The following is a 20127-nucleotide window of genomic DNA, read 5'->3' as shown; positions in this document are numbered from 1 at the left end:
CATTTGCTGTTGTTGTGTCTTTCCAGACATGCCTCTACAATGGTATTAAATAAGATGGCAATAATTACAAGAAAGCACCCATTTAAAGCTAATGGAAAAAGGAGATACCAACTCTACTCTTACCCAAGTCGCTGAGAAAATAATTGAACCTTATCCTCATTCAGCATTGTCATTCACTTGTCTTATATCCTCATTCACTTGTCTTTTTCCTGACTTCATTTTTGCCTTTACCTGACTTCCTGACTTTATTTTTGCCTTTACCTCTGTTAGAAAGGCAGTAACTTTTAAATGCAATGAAAGGGGACAAAATCATCAAAGCAAAAGAAAACTGTTTATTAGCAACCACACACAGAGGCGTGTGTCTCCCTGCCCCCGAAAAGGAGCAAACACACCCTCCAACAAAAAAGCAATCTTTGTATCCCCTTTGTACCCAGCTGGGACAGTCCCTGGCCCCTTTCCCCCGGAGGGGTACTCAAGAACTTCCATTCTCTCTGACCACCAACTTTTCTGTCCCCTCTCCTCTCATCCTCCTTCCTTTTGGTCAGGTCTTCAGCCAGTTGGTGCTGCCAACTCACAGCAACACCCAACACATCAACCTGAACAAATCCAAACTACAAACAACACATAGTACCAACAAATTCCATTCTTTCACTTAAAAACCTTTTGGCTTCAGCCAAATATCACCTCATCTCTCACACCTCCTCTAGTACTGTTCTCTTCTTACTGATGCTTAAGTTCTAGTTCAAAACAGGTATTTGCAGTTGTGTGGGCCTCAGTTTCCCTGTCTCAGAGTAAAGGACATCCCAAAATTGAATCTGATGTAAATTTGCGGGTCTTACTTACTCCATGAGTGCTCAGTCAGTGCTCCAGTGGGCACAGGGCTGTGCTTAAGGAACGTGCTGCCTGGCATTCTGGAGAAGGAAAGCTGGAGAAATAAAAAGAGCAACTTGGCTTGAGCCTGCTCTAAGCTGATCAAGCAGTTCTTGATCAGCTCAGAGCAGAGGTGGGTGAGCCAGAGTTTGCCCAGTGTGTCCTGGGCACACATGCTCACCCAGAGTCTGTGCTTCACTGGGGATCAGTGTAAGGGATCCTTCATGAACTTTCCTCCCAGCAGCTGAACCTCTCCCTGCTCTCTCGCCTCTCCAGCTGTCACCAGCTCCCCCAAAACGGAGCGTGATTGGGGTTTCCCCACGAGAGCTGGTATTTCAGAACATCGCTGCTCATGAGGTCTCTGAAATGGTGCTGTCTATCATGAATAAGGACAAGGTAAGTGCTGGCACCTGGAGCTTTAACACTGTGCTGGAAGAGGAGAGTGCTGTCATTCCCCCAGTGTACAGCAAAGCAAGTTATCTGCTGCAGCACATCCAGAAGAAAATGTCTCAGCACCTTTGTTCTGCAAGATGATGGAAATCTTCCTGTGCTGGGAACTGTCTCCTAATTTTGACCATGCATTAATGGTATCTATGCCAAAGGCGTTTCCTGCTCTTGAAAGCTCTGGATTGGTAGGAATGTTGAGCCTGTACAGTTCTTACCTGCTCTCATGCTTTGCCTTGAGCTATACCACATCCTGGGTTTCCTTGGTTAATCTTGGCTCCTGGTAGGAATCTCTGCCTCTGTCAGACTGTTTGGCTCCCTTTGTGCAGCTCACAGTCAGCTCAGGGGCTGAGTCTTCTCCACTTTATGCTGGAATCACTTCTCATTAATGGCATTGGCACTGCAGGAAATGTGTTCTGAAAGAGCCCTGCAATCAGAGTGATGGAGCAGAAGCAGTGGGAGGCCTTTAGGTGCCACTTCAGGCTCCTGCTAAGTTTCATTCAGCTCTGCTCAGCTTTTCCAAAAGCAACACGGTGCTCTGCTTTCCCTTTGAAGAACCACAGCACATCCAACTCTCCTGGAGGTTTTCACCTTCACTTGTGATTGTTTTGCAGTTTCCCAAGAGAGTTGAGAGGGAAAAAGTTGAAAAATGTCACCAGTTGTGTTCCAGTGTAAAGAGGAAAACAGAGACCATTGGAATTTCAGTCAGGGAAACATTTCTCAAATGAGCCTTGTGCCAAGAGTGGGCTGGTGGGAAGAGACAGGAGGGAGTCCAAATCATCTGGTTTAGACTTTCTGAGAGCATTTTGGTGCTCAGGGGTTGATGATATCTGTGTGCTAGAAAATGCATGTGTGCTGTGTCTGTGAATCCCAGAGGGCAGCACCTGGCCTGCTGGCTGCAGGCAGGAATGCCCAGCAGCCCAGCTTGCCTGCACAGGCAGCAAGAAGCCCTGGAGAGCCAAGATTGGCTTTGCATACTGGAACCCCACTGTCACTCAGTGCTGGTCATGTTTCTCCAGGCAGAAAATGCCTTTGAAGCCCAGAGTCAATAGGCACAGCCTGTCTGTGTTTCCATCACTTTTGGCAAGCTGAATGCTCTCATGGTTTTATGATTCCTCCTTGCTGCTTTACTGCCCGTTTAAATTCTCTTTGCCATCTCCTTGTTTTAGGGATTGTCTTGCTGTGTTCCTTCTTTTGCTTTTCAGGTTTACTTTTATTCCCAGGAAGGCCACAGTGGTTTGGTCTCCTCTCTTGCTGCTCTGCCTGCATGACTCTATCTCCACAACGTCCCTACCCAAACCTCATCTGCTAGAAGGGAATTTTTTCCTTCCCCCAGGACAATTTGATGCTTTGCTTTCAGGTAGCACATTCGCCCCTGGAACATGACAACTTCATGGCTGTGTGCAGGCAGAAGCCAGCAGGTTTTTTGGCCTTGTTGAATATGCAGATGACTTGGTTCAGGTGCTCTGTCTCCATCCTGCTGGTGCTGACCTGCTTGGCCCTTCCTTCCCACCAGGCACTGCCCTAATGGCCCTGGCCACAATGCTGGAGCCAGACAGGAGGGATTCAAGCTCAGCCTTGTGAATGATGTGCCTGTGCCTGCACAGCTGAAAGTGCTTTGGAAAAGGGGCCAGGGAGGGATGTCAGCAGGGCACGGACAGGTCTCCTCTCGTTTCCACAAGTGGCAAAATCATCATTTGATGTCTTTGCTGCAGATTGCTCGGATGGTGAAGGTCTGCATGGAGAGCTCACCTTACTTCCAGCTGGCCTGCCCCAGTGATGTGTACCACATCGTGCCACCAGGCGCCTCTGCCCCTCTACGCATCCGCTTCACCCCCAACGAGAACAAGGTGAGGCTGGAGGAGCCAAAGCACACAATGATCTCCACAGCCATTGTTTTCCCTGCACTCTGCTCCAGCCCATTGCATGCTGTGAGCTGGGCTCCAGGCCCTGGGCAGGCAGCCTGCAGCAGCCAGTCACACCTTAGCACTGCTGGCAGGCACTGCAGCCAGGCCTGACAGGCTCTGCTTCCCCTCCCTGCACATCCCTGAGCATTCCCAAGGGAAGATGCACAGGGAACAGGATGAAAATGACAAAGAGATGTTGACAGTTGTTCAGCCATCTCTAGGTCCAGTGGAAGGGGTTTCATTATTATGGAAAACACTCGAGGGACAAAGAGGTCAGGGAGCTTTCCTCCTTCCTGACTGCCAACAGCTTCCCTGCCTGCCCCTGGGCTGGAGCAAAGACGGTGCTTTTTCACCCCCTCTGTTCTGCAGCCTTGCAGCTGTGCTGTCCCAGAGCACAGGTGACCATGGCACAGCTGCAGGGGCAGGGCAGAGGATGTGCTGTGCCCGTGAGCCCAGCCTGGCACAGGCACACTGGGCTCTGGGTGCCCTTGGTCAGCAGGAGGTTGCTGAGCTGCAGGGGACTTGGACACCTGCCTGAAGGAGCTCGTGTAGGGCAGGTACAAGCTGCAGGCAGAGCTGTGGGCCCAGAGCCTGTGGCAGTGACACTGCTGGGGCTCTGTCTTCATGCCTGTCACTGTGCTTGCTCTGTCAGCTGGCACCCATTCTGTGCCAAAGGTGCTTCTGCATGGAGGTTTGAACAGCAGTGCTGAGGCCCTGGCAAGTCTGATCTCACTGCTGGCATCTGGAGGCTTGTTCATACAGAAGGGTTTAGGACATGGCATGGAAGGGAGGAAGCCTTGCAGGCAAACAAAGAGAGGCCCTTTCCAACAGCATCCTGCAACCTCTTAGCACTGTTCTTCTCCTGACTTGGTTGGAGAGGCAAAGTTAGAGGGGAGTTCTGAGCCAACTGATGTTTCTGCACCAGGCCAGAGGTGCAGGATCTCTTTGGGTGCAGCTGTTTTCTCATCTTCCTCTTGCTGCTTAGAGTCAGTTTAACACTTTGTCCTATTCTCAGACAGTGGGAATATAGAAACCTAAAGAGGAATGTGCTGTGTTCCCTAGCTCCATGTTCCTTAGAAGGAGCTTAGGAATTATTTAATATCATTAAAATTTGTGAGTGAAAATGATGGTGGCCTAGGGCAGTTCTCCGTATGACCCAAGTGACACAAGAGCTTAATGCCACTGGGATAGCTTTTGCAAAGTGCACTGGTGCCTTTAAAATGTGACATATTAGAAAAACTCAGTGTTCATTTTAGGGTGGAATAGATAAATTGATGCCCAGTAAATTGATGCCATGGATGAGTTACAGGAAATGGTTTTTCTTCTGCCGCAGGGATGGCACTAAATGCCCTGTGCTGAGCCAGTTTCTTTTCCTGCAGGATTATTCCCATGAGCTCACCTGTATCACGGCAAAGGAGAAGATCGTTGTGCCAATTCGGGCCATTGGTCCCCGAGCCATCCTGGACTTTCCTGACCAGCTGGACTTCTCCAAGTGTCCGGTCAAGCACAGCACCCAGAAGACTCTGCTGGTTCGCAATGTCGGTAACCGGACAGCTCATTACCAGCTGAGCACCCAGAGGTGAGGCAGCTCATCTGTCCCTGTGCAAAGGATATCACCTTTGGGTGAGAGCAGAGTTGGGAAAGAGCAGCAAAAGGAACCAGAGCATCAGAGCTGCTGCCCTGCAGCCCTGGCTGGAAGTGAGCAGGATGGATGGCATCTGCTCTTGCTTTCAGTGTTCTTAGCAGGATGCAGCCTTTGAGCTTTCTCTGTCCCAGATTTCCTGGAGGGTGCTGGAACACGTTGGTAGCTGGCTTGCTGAGCACAAGCAGCTTCTGAAATGCTTACTCACCACTGCCAGCCAAACAGACCCATTCTCTGGGAGGCCCCAGGCACGTGGCTCTCCAGTGGTCCCTGCATCAGATGCCCAACATGAGCTGTGCAGTGGGTAGCTGGTGCAGTTCCTGTTACTAAAGCTGCTCTGATTTCCCTTGTCACCTCAGAGCATCAGCTGCCTTTTCTGTTCCATGATGAACCTTTGAAAGCCAGTTTAAGATTTCAAACAGATGATTTAAATCTCTGAATAAGGCTGTGCCCCCTTTCATTGAGATTTCTTTTTGAATACTCTGAAGTTCCTGTGTTTCTGCTGTTTTTTCTTTTTGGTTTGTGTTAAATGTTTTCCAAAAGATCATGAACTCTTCACTGGGAGCTTTCATGAAGGTCGAGCTCCTCTAATGCCTCTCAATGTACCACATGCCCATAGGTATATGCACAGGTGTATAGGAAATAGGAGATATTTAGGGAATATGTGAAAAGCAGTTGGGCTGATTTAGAAGGTAAAAGTACAGAATAATTTCTGCTGGAAATCATCTGAGCAGACACACTGCTCAAAGCAAGACCAGTGTCTGGGGATTGCAAGGTGCCATTGGGAGATCTGGACCTGTCTTTAGATGCCATACAAGAAAACAAACAAACAAATGGACCTAGTTAAAAAGCAGAAGAAAACAACCTATTAAAACCCCCTCCATAGCTTCTCTTTTCTGCCTGTTGGGTGCAATGGTGATTCATTGAAAGGGCAGCTCTAACAGGATGAGAACTGTCTTAAGGAACAGCTCACAATTAACAGATAAAAGGCCAAAATTTAGCCTGCCAGCCCCATCTCTTGGCAGTGGTTTTCATTTGGTTATTACAGTGTCAGGGATGTCTCCTTCACAGCTCTTCTATCTGTGGGCTCAGGGAACAGCTTAGTGATGTTGGCTTAAATGCAGATGACTGCTACAGCAGGAACAGAGGAGTCTAGTGGGTACAGCCCAGGGATGTAGGAGATGCAGGGGCTGATTTGCACTGAGTTTTTCAGTCCTGAAACTGAGTCCTGGACTTGGCTGGATCCTCTTCTCCTGATAATTTGAAAAGAGGAAGATACCTTCTTTCTCAGGCAAGAGAGAAAGAAGTCACCCCTGAAGTCACCCCGAGGAGTGTTATTCCCATCCTGCCATCTGAGGGCAGGAACATGTAACATGGGGCAGCAGTGGGAAGGGAATGGAATGGAATGGAATGGAATGGAATGGAATGGAATGGAATGGAATGGAAGGTAGTGCTGAAGTGTGGCCAGGGATTCCCTTAAATGGCAGCTTCTCTGTTCTGGTGGAATTTCTGGCAAAAGAATAAGAAGAAAATCCTGTGCCTTGCCCCCAGCAGGCACTGATCCCCCCGAGCCCCAGCAGGGACCTGCAGCAGTGCTGGCATCAGCCCTGGGGCAGATGCAGGAGCACGTGCACTGATCTGGCTCTGGGGCTGCTGAGGCCTTGTCTTTCCTCCCCTCCCTCCAAAGTCTCACGTCCAGCACATAACCATTGCTGGCCCAAGGCTTCTCCATCAGCCAGTGATGGTCTCACCAGTGGGAATGGGAACAGCTCAGCCCATCATTGCAGCAAGAGGTCCTGAATGAGCTGAACCTGAAGCAAGTGACATCAATCAAGCTCAGCTTGCCAGATGTTCTCTTTATTTCTGTGTGTGATGTAATCATCACCAAACTCCCCAGAACAGACTTTTCAATGACAGATTGACCAGCAGCAAAGCACCCAGGCCAGGAACTTTTGTTTCCTCAGTGGGGCTGGAGAAGAGCACAAAGCACATTTCCCCTGAGCTGTCCCTGAGCATCAAAGCACAGAGTCTTGTGCTTGTCAGGCAAGAGCTCTTTACCTGGTGACCAATCCTGATGGCTCCTGTTAAATCCAAAGTGCACCAACACATTTGCATTAACATTTCCAACACCTCACACAGAGTTTCTCTGCTGGGCCAAGCAACAGTTACCAACCTGGATGACAAGCCACAGTCCCAGACTGCATTGCTGGTAAACACACAGAAACCTCCTGTTCTGCTTCCTTGATGTGCTCCTGCTCATGGTGCTTCATTTAGCTGGCATGGGCTCCTTCAGACTGTAAATAGCATCCTCCTTTTGGGTTTCCATGTCACTCTATTGCTCTAATCTGCATTTGCACTCTTTCAGAGTTTTGACTGCTCCTTTTCTTAGAGCAGCTTTCATTGAAATGTTGATAAAATGTGCCCTTTTTAGGCTAAATCAGGATATTTTCAAGGCAGAAGAAACCAAAGAATCACACTGCAAATTCAACTGTAACTATTCCTTGGTCTTCAAGGAAAAGTTCCTTCTCCCTGTCTGATTCCTAGGCTGTAATATCCCAGGACGGGTAGTGCCCTAACATTTGCATCTCCTGAGATGAGGTTTATAGGCAGCAGGAAAAGAGAAATTCCTGAGGCAGTCAGTGTCAAGTTCTGCATGCAGATAGCTCTGAACCCTCTCTGTGCTCTTCACAAACCATTCTCTGATGGGATTGCTGGCAGTGGGACCCTTGAGCCTCATTGCAGAGAGCTGGATGCAGAGTATGGGGGAGCTGAGGTCATTTTACGCCCAGGATCTTGTGAGGGCTGGATCTCCTCAGCAGTGGCTCAGTGGCTGTTTCTGAGCCTGTCTGTTCTGTCCTCTGCTGCCTGTGCTTGGTTTGCTCCCTGCTTGCCCAAGGGAGCTGCAGGGAGCTGCAGTGCAGCAGGAATCTCCTGGCCAGGTGTCCCCCCAGCCCTGATCCCTCTCTTTGTGTTGCAGTCCTTTCTCCGTGGTGCCGACTGCAGGAACTCTGGGTGCTGGGGACACCATGCGGGTGACAGTGACATTTCACCCGCTGACCAACGGTGACCATTGCAGCCTCCTGAGCTGCAACACAGGTGAGTGCTGGGCCCTGCAGGGCACAGAACAGTTCTCCACATGGCTCCCTGTTGTCCCTCCCCCTGCATTCCCTCCAGAGGTACCTCCCTGTTCAGCTTTAGCCCAAAGAAAACTGAAAACTCCTTGGTGTTCAGGGGCTTGAGAAAGTGGATCCCGTCTAAAGGGTGAAGATTTTTGACTCCTGTTTTGCTGGGAGTTGCTGAGTGGAGGAAGGAGGATCCCTGATTCTCCACTACCATGTGGCTATGCCTGGGTGAAGTTTTATTTGATTCCTGGGCCGTGCTGGATGTGAGGTCTCCATCAGACTCTCTCCAATGCAATGGATTTCTTGCACACCTCTGTCCCATATGCTGCTTCTCCACTGGCTTCTCACACATCCTTTTTCTATGTGGCCCTTACACATATATGTAGTTTCTGTCTAATAACATTTTCAGGCCCTCAAGTTCCTGTTTGGTGACAAATCAAGACCAATTTTTCCCTGTGCCCATTTCCCAGGCTGTTCATGTTGTTACAAGCCTCTCACATCTATCTCCCATTTGATTTCTAGACTGAGGAATCCCATTCAGTCTTAATGTAGAAGCTGCTCTGTACTTATTAATCTTTCTATTGTCCCTTTTTTATTTAATGTGCAATGCACCAGCTTGGTTTTTGAGATCAGAACAATAGAAAATATTTCAAGACTGATGTGGCTGTGGGTTTGGACAGGGAGATGATGATGATTTTCATGGTGTTCATTTGAGAGTGGTTTGTCATATTGCAGAGCCAGGCTGGTTGTGTTTCCTCACCTGTGTCCCCTCCTGCTGTGCGCTGTCACTTCACTTGTTCCTCTGGGCCTCCTTTTGCTGCCCACCTGCCCCCAGGCATATTTGCTGGTCAGCAACAAGGGATCCAAGGGATCCAAGGGATCAGGAGAGATGGGAGTCTCGTGGGATGCCCAGGGAGACCCTGGGCAAGGCAGGGCTGAACAGGGCTCCTCACCCTGTCACCTGAAGGACTTGGATGCAGAAATCCCAGTGATCTGAGTGGGTCACCAGAGCACACTGACCAATCCCACTGTCCATCCTGTCACCTTGGGGCCAAATCTCTACAAACACACTCAGAAACAAGGGGTTTAAGGAGCTGCCCAGGACATCCTCACCACTCTACACACAGAGCTGTCAGGATGTGACAAATGGACTGATCCACAGAACTGCTCATTCAGATAAAAACTGTGACACCTTCTTTTGTGCCCTGGGATTTGTTCTGTTCCTTGTGCTTCCATCAGCCAGTGAGCTGAGCAAAGACTCCCCTTTGCTTTGTTCCAGGTGAAGAGAGTATCCACACAAAGCTCCATGGAGAAGCTGTAGATGTTGATGTTGCATTGAGCACAAATTCCGTGGAGGCTGGCAAGACCTTCATCACCATGGCATACCAGACAACCGTGTTCATCGAAAACAGGAGTAACATCACAGCCCACTTCCAGTGGAAGGCTTTGCCTTCTGAGGAAGAAGAGAATAAAGAGAAGAGGAGGTTGGTTTGGAAGATGCATTTCAGTGAGATATATGGCCCAAGACTGAAACTAACCTATGGCCTCAGGGGGGTGTTGGTGCTTTTGAATGGTTTAGGCCAAGTAAACCATGCCTGGCACTGGGGTGTGTGTCCCTGGGCTTCAGGAGCTCAGCACTCAGCATTCCAGTTCCATTTATACTCCAACCAGGAATGGCATTTTGGGAAGGAAAGGTTGGTTGCAATGACTGATTTCCTCAGGTTCTAATTGGGCTCCTGTCTCTCTAATCTTCTTCCTACATGACCTGGCAACATCTCCCCTTCCCAGGGAAGTGCTGCAGTGGGTGCTCTGTGACCTTTATCTGCATCCCCCAAGCAGCTCAGTGGGAGGAAAAGCCAGCTGAGGTGGTCGGTGGATTCTCCCTCAGTTTTGGCAGAGGCTTTGAGCCAGGAGGTTTCTCTGGAGGGATGTTGGCTTTGGAAACCTCTCCTGAGCTTGCAAGTGTGGGGTGAAACTCCCTGCTGTGCCAGTGAACAACAAGTTATCCTCTGATCCTTGTGGGACCTTCGTGGCTTGGCTCAGCCTTTGCTGGGGAGCTGCTGCTGCTCCTCCCCAAGTGCTTTGCTCTCCTGCACTCCCACTTCTCTCTGCAAATCTGTGGCTTATTAAATGATCAGCTGGCCTTGTCTCTCCCTGGGGCTGCAGGCAGCGTCCTTTGCTGCACCCACCGAGTGAGGTGAGGCTGGAAAAATTCACGGAGGAGAAAGAAGTAGAGAAGGTGCAGGGCTTTTCTGAAGATCACACTGCCCTCCTGAGAAGCAGGGTCCAGGAGAAGAAGGCAAAGGTGCAAGATGACCCCCTGCTGTTCGCCAGTGAAAATTTTTTCATTGAGCCATTGGTAAGTGACACCCGAGAACCTCATTTTCTTCCTCTTCCTCTTCCTCCTCCCAAGCACCCTTCCCCTGGCTGCAGTCACTGGGCAGATCCTCAGCTGGCCCCATGTGCTGGCAGGGAGGACATGGAGTTTCTGGAGCGGCTGCAGAGCTCCCTGCTCAAAGCATTTGTGCCCTGCAGGCTCAAGGCAGGGCTGGGAGCCTGACACAGCCCAGCTCTGCTGCCAGGCTGGAGCTCAAGGCCCTGTGTGCGTGTCCTTGCAGTGTCACAGGGAGCAGTTCCTGTAGGCAGGGGCTCCCCCCACACGTGGGGCTCAGCAGAGGCTGTTGGAGCACTGCCAGCTCACACACTGACCTGAAGCTTGCAATGGTTCCCTGGCAAAAGGAGGCCAAATTCAGCCCAAGGTTAATGACAGAAATGCCAATCCCCTCCTGTAACCATGCCTTGCACTATTGCTGAGTGTCCCTTCCAGTGTCATCCTTGGGTGAGCCTGGACACAAGGGTGCAAGGCTGAAATGGGCCTTTGGAGTTCTCCTGCACACAGGGACAGAAAACCTTTTCCTTTTCTGGTGATGCAAGCAAACTGCCACGTGCTCCCATCAGCCAGAGCCCTGATTCTGAGTACTGGCATTGGGAGAGATGATGAATGCCTGGTGTCTGCACGGAGCAAAATCCCTTCTCATCTTGCAGTAAAGCCCAGAATAATCCCAACCTCTGCTTTCTTTCAAAACAGCTTAACTAATATCTGTAGTTCAAGGAAGGGGATCATGTTCTCTTCTTGGTTACTCCTATGGCCCATCTAAGGCCAAGAGCCACCAGTGCACAGTGGCACTTACATCCCATGGAGCTGACAGCAGCATGATGGGACCAAGAGCTTGTGTCAGAGCAGCAGGAATATTGTGGAGAGTGGCAGCTGATCAGCTGAGCATTGAGAGCTTCCAGCGCTGTGTTGAGCTGGGTTTGGAGGCTTTCCTTGGCTGCTTGTGTTGTTCACTCATCATTGATGCTCAATCAAGGCTTACAGGCCTGTGGTTGGAAACAAGAAATGTGGAGTTTGAAGAGCAATGCTTTGCTGTCTCTTTCTGTTGTAGGAGGGAGAAATTGAGCCCAATAGTACGGCTGAAATCACGGTGACCTTCAAACCCCTGGAAGCACTGGAGTATCAAAGTGTGGCTTACTGCCATGTCTCAGGTGCAGCTCCTTTGCCCTGCTCCTGTCCCCCTCAGTGAAGCCATGGTGCAAGCCTGAGCCCACTGGGCTCCCATGGAAGTGCTGGGAAGAGTCCCTGGTCAGCAGGGCAGTGCTGGCACATCCCCCCTGGCCCTGCAGCCTCCAGGAAGTCTCCTGTGCAAGGCCAGGGCTCAGAATGCTGGGTCTGCCTTACTGATCCCAGAACAGCCCAGGCAGTGCAGGGAGAGGTTTTCATGCCACGGCTTTGCCAGCATTTCCTCAAAGGCCAGAGAGCTCCAGAGCAGAACAGCTTTAGTGAACAAGCACTAAGCCCCTGCAGGCCCCTGGCCTCCAGGATGGGTCCATTTGCCATGGATCCATCATCAGGTGGAAGGAGCTGAGTTAGAAATGTGCTCCCTGGCCCTGGATCACCTCCCAGTGCCCAGACAGCAGCAGAGCAGAGGTGGCTGAGCCCCACTGAGCACAGGGTGTTTGTAGAGGGAGCACCCTTGGCCAGCAGCTGCTTCTCTGCCTGTGTGGGAGTTGTCCCCTTGCAGCTCTCACTCTGTGGAAACAGAACACAGTGCTGAGTGTCAGAAGGGGAGCACTTGGGCAACAAAGGCCTGTGCTCCTGGCCCAGGTAGTTTGGTAATTGCCAAACTCATCATGAGCTTTTGTGCCTGCACTGAATGGATTTCAAAGCTCCTCTAGGTGCATGGGAAGGAAACCACAGAATCACAGTAGGATGAGGGTGGGGTGGACCTTAAAGATCATCTAGTGCCAAGGCCCCTGCCATGGGCAGGGACACCTCCCCCTAGACCAGGTAGCTCCAAGCATGAGTACATCCAGCTCAGAGTCAGGGACTAGCACTGAGGCAGCCTGGAAAATCCAGTGTGACAGAGGGAATGATTGTACTGCAATGGACATCTCTCCCCAGGCCGTGAGAGCAGGCTGCCCCTGTGCCTCAGAGGGAAAGGCCAAGGACCCCTGGTTGAACTCAGCTCTCCTACGCTGAACCTTGGGAATGTTTTTGTCTACACCCCCTATGTCTATGAGGTGAGCAGCAGGGCTTGGGATGGATCCTGATGGCTCCTGAGGCAGCAGCAAGCCTGGTGGAGCTGTGGAATTGCTGCCAACCTGGGCAGCTGTGAGCAGGGAATATTTGATGTACTGCTCAAACCTGGGGGGTCAGAAACGTGTGTCTGTTGTTCCTGAAGCCCCAGTCCCTGCTTTTGGGCAGCCTTCCTTAGGGATCAGCTGGGAGGCTTCCTGCAAAACAAGCCCTTGCCACATGAAACCAACACTGAGTCAAAAAGCTGCATGTTCAGAGGCTTTTGTGGCAGTGCCAGACACAAGGCACCTTTGGACTGGGCTCTGCAGAAGCAGCTGCAACAAACTGGCTGCCTTTGAGCTTCAGCCCACTGCAAACAGCTTCCAGTCAAGTGTCCCTGCTTATTGCTGAAGTCACAGGAAATCCATCCAGCCTCCTGGCTCAGTGCTGGCCATTGCAAAGGGCTTGGGAGTTCTCTCCCTTGCTGACCAGTCCCTCACCACACTTCAGCCTTGGTGCATCTCTGGCTCTGGAAGGAGAAAAGTGTTCCTGGGAATAAAGCAAAGGATTTTTCTACCTATTTGCCTCCCCCCCAATAGTGTCAAGTTTGCAAAAAAATCATGAGGGAGCAACTCAAAGAGGTAGAAAATGAGGCACTACAGCATGCCAGACACTTTCAAAAGCGCGGCTGGGGAAGGGAAAGACACGCTGAGTTTTCTTACCAAAAGATGGTGCTGTCTGTACATTTTGATGCTGATGCCTCATTCTCAATGAATTGTTTCCATGGTATGGGAACAGGTGAATGAGTAGATGGTGCTGTTGGAGCTGTGCTCACTGGGGCAGCAGCAGCTCTGGGGTGATTCACTCCGCAGCTGCAATCACCCCACTCAGGGCTCTCAGGGCCAGCTCCCCATGAGCTTGGTGATGCTGAGCAGAGGTGCACTGCTCTGTGTCCATGGGATAAGCCCAGGGTGACTGCAGGTCTGTGGAGTTGCCACTGCTCTGCATGAAAACCCAAAGGCAGAACTTGTCCTGTTGTATCTTTTGACTTCTGCCATTCAGCAGCACAAAGCATCTTCTGCCTTTGCTGGGTGTTCATTGCATCATTAGACAATAACTCACAAGAAGGGAAGGTTCCACCTGTATTTCCATTTTGCTTTCTTGCTTCTGCAGGTGGAACTGATTAACAAAGGAGCTCTTGATGCTCCCTTCACCTATATCCCTTCAACCACAGAAGTGGACTTCTGCTTCACGGTTGAGCCCGAGCAGGGCATGATTGCACCAGGTGGGACCCAGACTGTTCAGATCTCCTTCCATACCACCGTGCTGGGGAGTTTTGAGGAAAAATTCCAGTTCAGTGTGGCTGGATCTCCTACACCTGTGATCCTGACCATCAGGTAAGGACTCTGGGAGCTTGGTGGGCACATCTGTAGCTGTCTCTGGGACATCCCCCACCTACCTCATTTTGGGGTTGAGCAGAGAAAAAAGGTGATGCCTGAGGTCTTAATCTCTGCTGTGATCCTGGCATTGCCTTAGTGTCAGGATGCCTCCTGCCCTGTGTGGTACCCAGGAGCTGCAATGACTCCTCCCTGCAGGGATCTCCCTCTGCCTTGGGCCATGGCAGGCAGTGGGATGGAGCAGCTCTGGGCAGCAGCTGCTCTGGGATGTCCCACCTGAACACCCAGCAAGGCCCCCAGGGCTTTGCAGATGGGCCAGCCTGGGTGATTCTGCAGCAGCAGCAGTGTTTTTAAAAACTTCCATTAATAATCCATGCCAGATGGGCAGCAGCAGCCTCAGCTCCCCTCTCATGGCCATGCTGTGGGGGACAAGCTGTGCTCCCAGCTCCTGTGCACAGAGTGCTCTGGTGCCTCCTTTGCACAGCCAGCAAAGGGCTGATGTGGGAGTCAGGAACTGTGCAGCAGGAACTGTGCCAAGGACAGGGGTACCATCCCATGGGCTGGTGCCATGGCAGGAGACAATCCTGGCCCAGCCAAAGGGAGAAGGGCTGATCATAGGGGAGGCAGAGCTCAGTCCTCAGCACCACAGCAGCGTGAGGCCTTGTCCCTGCCAGCCTGAGCCATGTGCTGCTAGGATAATGGAGTGGAAGCAGGAGAGCTGATGCTGGCTGCTCTGAAGCTTTGGAGCTGGGCTCCTGCTGTTGGGGGGCACTGGCTCAAGGCAGTAAAGAAATGAAAGCAGTCTGCACTTGATTGTACCAATAAGATAAGGGAGATGGATAAAAAGGAACAAGGAAGTTCTTATTTGGCAAGAGAAAAGTGGTGAGTAGGTCTGCCCATAGTGGAGAAACAATTATGCTGGCTTTGTTTTTGGAGGAAAAGTGCTGCTTTTTTAGTTTGGAAATCAAGAGGGAACATTTCACCAGTCCTTTCCTCTAGGATTCACCTGTCCCCTGGGTAGAACTGTTGCTGCTCTTTTCAGAGGATGTTTGGGGCTCCCCTGGATTCATGTCTCAGAACTGTGTCTGTAATGACTGTGTGGGTCAAACTCTCCTGAGAAAGCTCCTCCATGGGAACGGCAGTTCCAGCTAAGAAGGAGCAAAGCAGGGAACCTGTGGCTGGAAAGGCTGGTTACAGAAGTTTGTGGGGACACCTTGATGTCCATCCCATTGCAGCTGGGGAAACTGAGGCACGGAGCCATGTCTAGGTGTGTGTTCAGGGTCCTTCATGGGACCCCCAGCATCCCAGGGGCTTCTCCTGCCTACCCATCAGTGGCTGTTGGCTGCTGGCCACTTGGCTTGAGCTGCCTCATGTGCACAGGGCCCTGTGCTGAGCACACGGTGCTGTGTTGGTTGGAAACCCAGGGTGCCCTGAGCCCAGGTTTTGTGCCCCGAGCCACGACAGCCAGACCTTTGCAATGCCTTTAACCGAGCCCTTTCCTGCTCTGTCCTCGGCCTCCAGGGGCAGCGTCACTGGACCGAATTTACACTTCGACCTCCCTGAGCTCGACTTCGGGGACATCTCCTTTGGTGAGTGTTGCCTGGGCTGGGACACAGCGTCAGGGATCTGTGCCTTCCAACAGAAAAGCATCCCTCACTCCTGGTCTGCCCCAGCAGCCTCTTCAGGCTGTGAACTGCAGGGCTGCTGCTGCTGCTGCCTCAGGGGGCATTTTGCCATTGTGAGATCAAATAGAACCAAGGAATAGAAAGGCAGTATTTTCTAGTGTCTCTGTCCTGCTTTAAAAGACAAATCCCCACCATGTGTGGCGGTATCTCTGGCTTTGCAGGATGGAAAGCAAATCTCAGAGCCAAAGTGGGGATCCCCTTGCAGGCACAATCACAGTGAGCAGCATGGCTGTGATGTCCCTGTTTGTTGGGTGAGGTGGGACATGGTTCCTAATTGCTAATCTCAAACCAAGGCTGGGGTTTGCCCCCAGTTGAGTGGGCTCTGAGCTGTCATGTGCTCAGTCTGTTTGGCCCAAACCAAGAGATGCTTTAAGGGTCCTGCAGAGAGAAACTGCATTAAGGTGCATCACATTCTAGTTCCTGATTCCATCCTCATTTTCTTTTGCTGTAGCTTCTTCTCAATGACAACTCACTGTTTATGTATCGTGAAAACAGTGGGAATGTTGGCAGACTTACCAGGGAATTTTACAGCTTGAATTTTCAGAGTAAATGCTGGGTCTGGGTGCACACTCATCACTGAGAGATAACTGGTGATGGTTTGGGGCAGGGGAGGGAGCTCCTCCCCATCCCAAAGAGAGAAGCTTGCAGTGTTCAGAAGGGCTAGGAGTGGGCATTTTCAAGGCTGCAGTCTGGAATCAGTGTCAAAGGGAACTCAGTGATGATTAATTCCTCATGCAGCTTCTCGGTGAGCTGTAGTTCAGAAAATAAAGAGCTAAACTCCAATCTCACTTTTATCCTGGCAGGATAATCCCACCAGGATCATGCCATAATGGGTGCCTAAATGGATATTTGTGTCCTTTCCTAGGCTTTCCCTATACCCAGAGATGTCGCCTCACCAACTGCTCCGTGGTGCCCGTGACGTTCAAGCTCCGCATGTCGGACGATGGCACGCAGCCGGCTGTTGACAGCCTTGATCAAATACACAAAGAAGGTGACCCATCCTGGAGGAAGGGAATTCATTTCTATGTGGAGCCAAGGGAGTTCACAATGAATCCCAGCAAAGGAACCATCCTCCCCCAGGGACACCAGGACATTGAGGTATGGGAAGAATCCAGCCGTAGATGCTTCAGCACCAGGGCTGAAGCTTCACTGGAGTGTGGGAGGGCTTTAGCTCTGGTGCCAGCTTTGAGCATCCTGGGAGTGAGAGATCTGCACTGCTGGGAGGCCTCTGCTAGCTGGCTTACCCGGGATGTTCCTCAAGGAGCACTGGTTTGTTTCCAAAATCCTACACTGAGATCAATACCATATGGTCAAGTCCTGAAGCCATTCTTGTGTTTTTGAGAGCAATTTCTTTGATTGCAAGTGGGCAGAGCAAGGATGAAGGCAGAAGGTGGCTGTCAGAGAGATGTCATTGTATAAAGCAGTTAGCTTTTCTTCTTGGTCTCATTTTCCCTCTCCTGAGGAGCAGAAAAATTTGTGTTCACTGCAGGGATCTCCAGTGGAGACAAAAACCTCTGCAGCCATGTGTTGCGGTTCAAATTGATTTTATCGATTCCTTGTTCTGTTGTACACCCATGTTCTCCCTGAGTTGGCTCACGCCTGTGTTTTACCCTCCCTCAATGCTGTCCCTCATGCCGTTCCCTGCCCCTTGTTCCAGCTCTTTTCCCTGCCTGTCTAGGCAACCCAGCCCCTTTTGTTCCCAAACCTTCTTTGCCACTTTAACCTCGGGCCAATCCCTGATTGCAATACCCCTTTGGAATTCCTCTATTCTTGGAGACCCCATTGGCCATGTGGCCATGTGGCCCATTGGCCATGTGGCCATCCTCTTTACCCTCCTACCCCCAGTGGTCCCAGACACTTGATGTAATCCCCTCACTCCTCCCCTGAGGATTCCCTATTGATTTGCTGTTTGTATCCACCCCCTGATTTGTATTTTTACAAAAGCCCTTGCACAGGAGTGTCCAGGGCTCTTGTGCCTCTGATTCCTTTATTTGGAATAAACCCTTCCTTGTGGAACTTCAAGACAGAGAGCCTCCTCCTTTCTCCTCTGCCTGGTCCCTGTGGTGGCTTGTCTCTTGCGCTGTACAGCAAGTGGCTCTGAGGGCTCTGCCTCTGGTAAATGCCCACCCTGGGGCAGTTCCCCACTCCTGGCGTGGTGCCGGAGTTCTAAGAGCCAGCCCAGGCTCTGGGTACCATGGCAGCCATGAACTGCCCAGCACCTGCTGGGCCACACTTTGCCCTCAGCCTCCTGCTGTAAAGCTGAACTCATTGTGTTCAAGTCAGATTTCCTCTGCATTTATGTCATTGTAGTCAGATGAGAAATTGGCCCCTTAATTTGAATACAGTGGTGTGTAGAGCTTTAGTCTAATGTTTTAATGAAGCTGACCTATGCTGTGATAGCAAGGTGTGTTCAACAAATCTGGTATTGCCAGAAGGCTTTTGTTACTCTGAGACTGTGCTCTACACATGGACCAGCAGAAGAATTAAAGCCAAATCCTTCCTCAAGAACTGGAGGATGTCACATGTGGGTAATGAGCTTTTGTAAGGAAGAATTTACTGTTCTTTTTTCTACCAGGTGACCCTGTGTTCCAACACCGTGATGGAATTCTACAGGAGGTTGCTGGTGGACCTGGAGGGTATTGCTAAGGAAGTGGCATCAGTGGTCATCACAGCCAGGTACCAGCCCTTCCTGGCCTCCCCCAGGGACTGCCTTGCACAGGCTTTGCTGGCTGCAGCTGCCAAGGAGAAGAGCTGCTTAATGGCCTCATGTTGTGCTTGCTGGACATGAGAACAGCAGTGCTTGGACAGCAGCCTGTGGTGAAAAGCCCCTGCTCACAGCCCAGCACGGTCCTGGGCCCTTTTCTAAAGGGACCAGGAATGGTATCATTGATTGGCCTGGGTTTTGGTGCTTGAGGTGGAACAAATTTCCCAAGGGCCTCCTCTCCTTCTTCCTGCAAGAGATGGAGTTGTGCTGGTTGTGACCACCCTGCATTGGTTAGGGCTGTTCAATGCCCATTTGACAGTGACCAACGTGTTCTGCTCCATTTCACAATCTTTGGGGGTAAATGTTCTCCATTCTCTCAGTATCTCTGATTCCCTTGGGGTCATCTCTTTGCCCAGATGTCTTGTTCCAAAGCTGCATGTGTACCCCCAAATCCTTCTGTACCACGAGTGCCACCTGAAAGTGCCGTACGAGAGGAAGCTCGTCATCAGGAACCTCAGCAACCTTCCTGGCTGCTATGGGCTTATTCCCCAGGTTTGGCATCACGTCCACCTCCTCCTGTCAAATATTATTGGGGAGACTATTAGTGGAAAAAAGGGTTTGGATAAGACCTTGCTGGTTTCTATTCAGTCTTAAAGATCTGCTGAGAAAAGGATCCTACTTGAATGTAAACCTTAGGATGCAGTTTAACCTCCTGAGGAAACAGTTTATGTTCTAGTCTAGTCTTCAGGGTGTTTTCTTGTGGGAGGTCTTAGAGGGTTGTGAAAAGCTGCTGCATCCACAGACACCAGTGCCTGTGCTGGCAGCCTCCTTGCAGGATCCCCTGGGAGTGCTAAGCCTACAATTCTTGCAGTTTGTTTGTGCCTTTACCTTTGTCCTGGGGAGTTTTAAACGTCTAAGTTGCTGTTGCAGTGGATGTTAAGGAGTCTAAAGTTTCTTCAGAGGTGCCTCTGAAGTTGCATTTCATTCTGTCCCTTCCAGCAACGCAAGGACGACTCTCCCGTGCTCTACTCCAGCCCCAAGCCCTGTGGGATTGTGCAGCCTTACGGCACTGCAGAGATCCCAGTTATCATCGAAGTGCAGACGCTGGGTGAGCATCGCACCAAGGCTCTCGTCGGCGTGTTCGGGGATGAGAGAAACCCACGGGTGAGTGCAAGGGGAGATGTGAGCCTGTGTGCAACTGCTCCTGGCAGGGTGCACAGGGACAGGGATTCTTCCAGGGAAAACAGGCACAGGCTGCTGGGGAGAAGGACAGCAGGGATGGGTGGCACAAACAGCCCATGCCTCATAGGTGGGGATCTCAGTGTCTGACGCAGAAGGTAGTTCATCTAAGCTGGAATTGAGGGGAGTTTTAGTTAATTAAGCTTTAAAATGCTGTTAACTTTGGAAACATCTGTTTTCAAATGTCATCCCTCTGAGCACAAAAGAAGATGTCAGAAGACTTCTGGGAACCTTGAGCTTTGTGTAAAAGAAAGGAAAGCTGGCATTTGAAGACTGGTTGCAAGGATTTAAACTTAGATTAAAACATAATGAAATGATGATGCCAAATTCCCTGGACAGCACCAAACATCTGAACCTGGGCCATTGTGGCACTGCATGTAAATCAGTGAACAGCAAGGACAGGCAATGCAGGCTGTGCCAGGGAGCTTGAAGTTTGACAAAACAGTTGCTTTCAACTATCAGGCTGCTTACCTTAAAAAGGAGGGTTTCTCCCTGCCAGAATAACCAGTTGTTTAACTGTCAGCCTGGTCTTAACTAGAGA

General features: G+C 50.7%; 1 protein-coding gene across 1 annotated transcript in view; it reads left to right on the top strand.

Moving 5' to 3' along the window:
• Positions 1-20127, top strand: part of LOC143695133 (hydrocephalus-inducing protein-like) — a 47539-nt gene that overhangs the window by 5329 nt on the left and 22083 nt on the right. The window contains exons 4-16 of the mRNA XM_077185210.1: positions 3030-3164; positions 4601-4800; positions 7841-7959; positions 9265-9469; positions 10152-10344; positions 11432-11531; positions 12448-12566; positions 13735-13958; positions 15480-15547; positions 16509-16741; positions 18219-18319; positions 18764-18899; positions 19347-19511. Of these exons, the coding sequence (XP_077041325.1) occupies positions 3030-3164; positions 4601-4800; positions 7841-7959; positions 9265-9469; positions 10152-10344; positions 11432-11531; positions 12448-12566; positions 13735-13958; positions 15480-15547; positions 16509-16741; positions 18219-18319; positions 18764-18899; positions 19347-19511 (1998 nt within the window). The remainder of the gene's footprint in view (positions 1-3029; positions 3165-4600; positions 4801-7840; positions 7960-9264; positions 9470-10151; positions 10345-11431; positions 11532-12447; positions 12567-13734; positions 13959-15479; positions 15548-16508; positions 16742-18218; positions 18320-18763; positions 18900-19346; positions 19512-20127) is intronic.

This window comes from Agelaius phoeniceus, chromosome 12 (genome assembly GCF_051311805.1).
Source record: "Agelaius phoeniceus isolate bAgePho1 chromosome 12, bAgePho1.hap1, whole genome shotgun sequence".
Classification (NCBI taxonomy): Eukaryota; Metazoa; Chordata; class Aves; order Passeriformes; family Icteridae; genus Agelaius; species Agelaius phoeniceus.
This window is presented reverse-complemented; position numbering and strand designations above follow the sequence as displayed.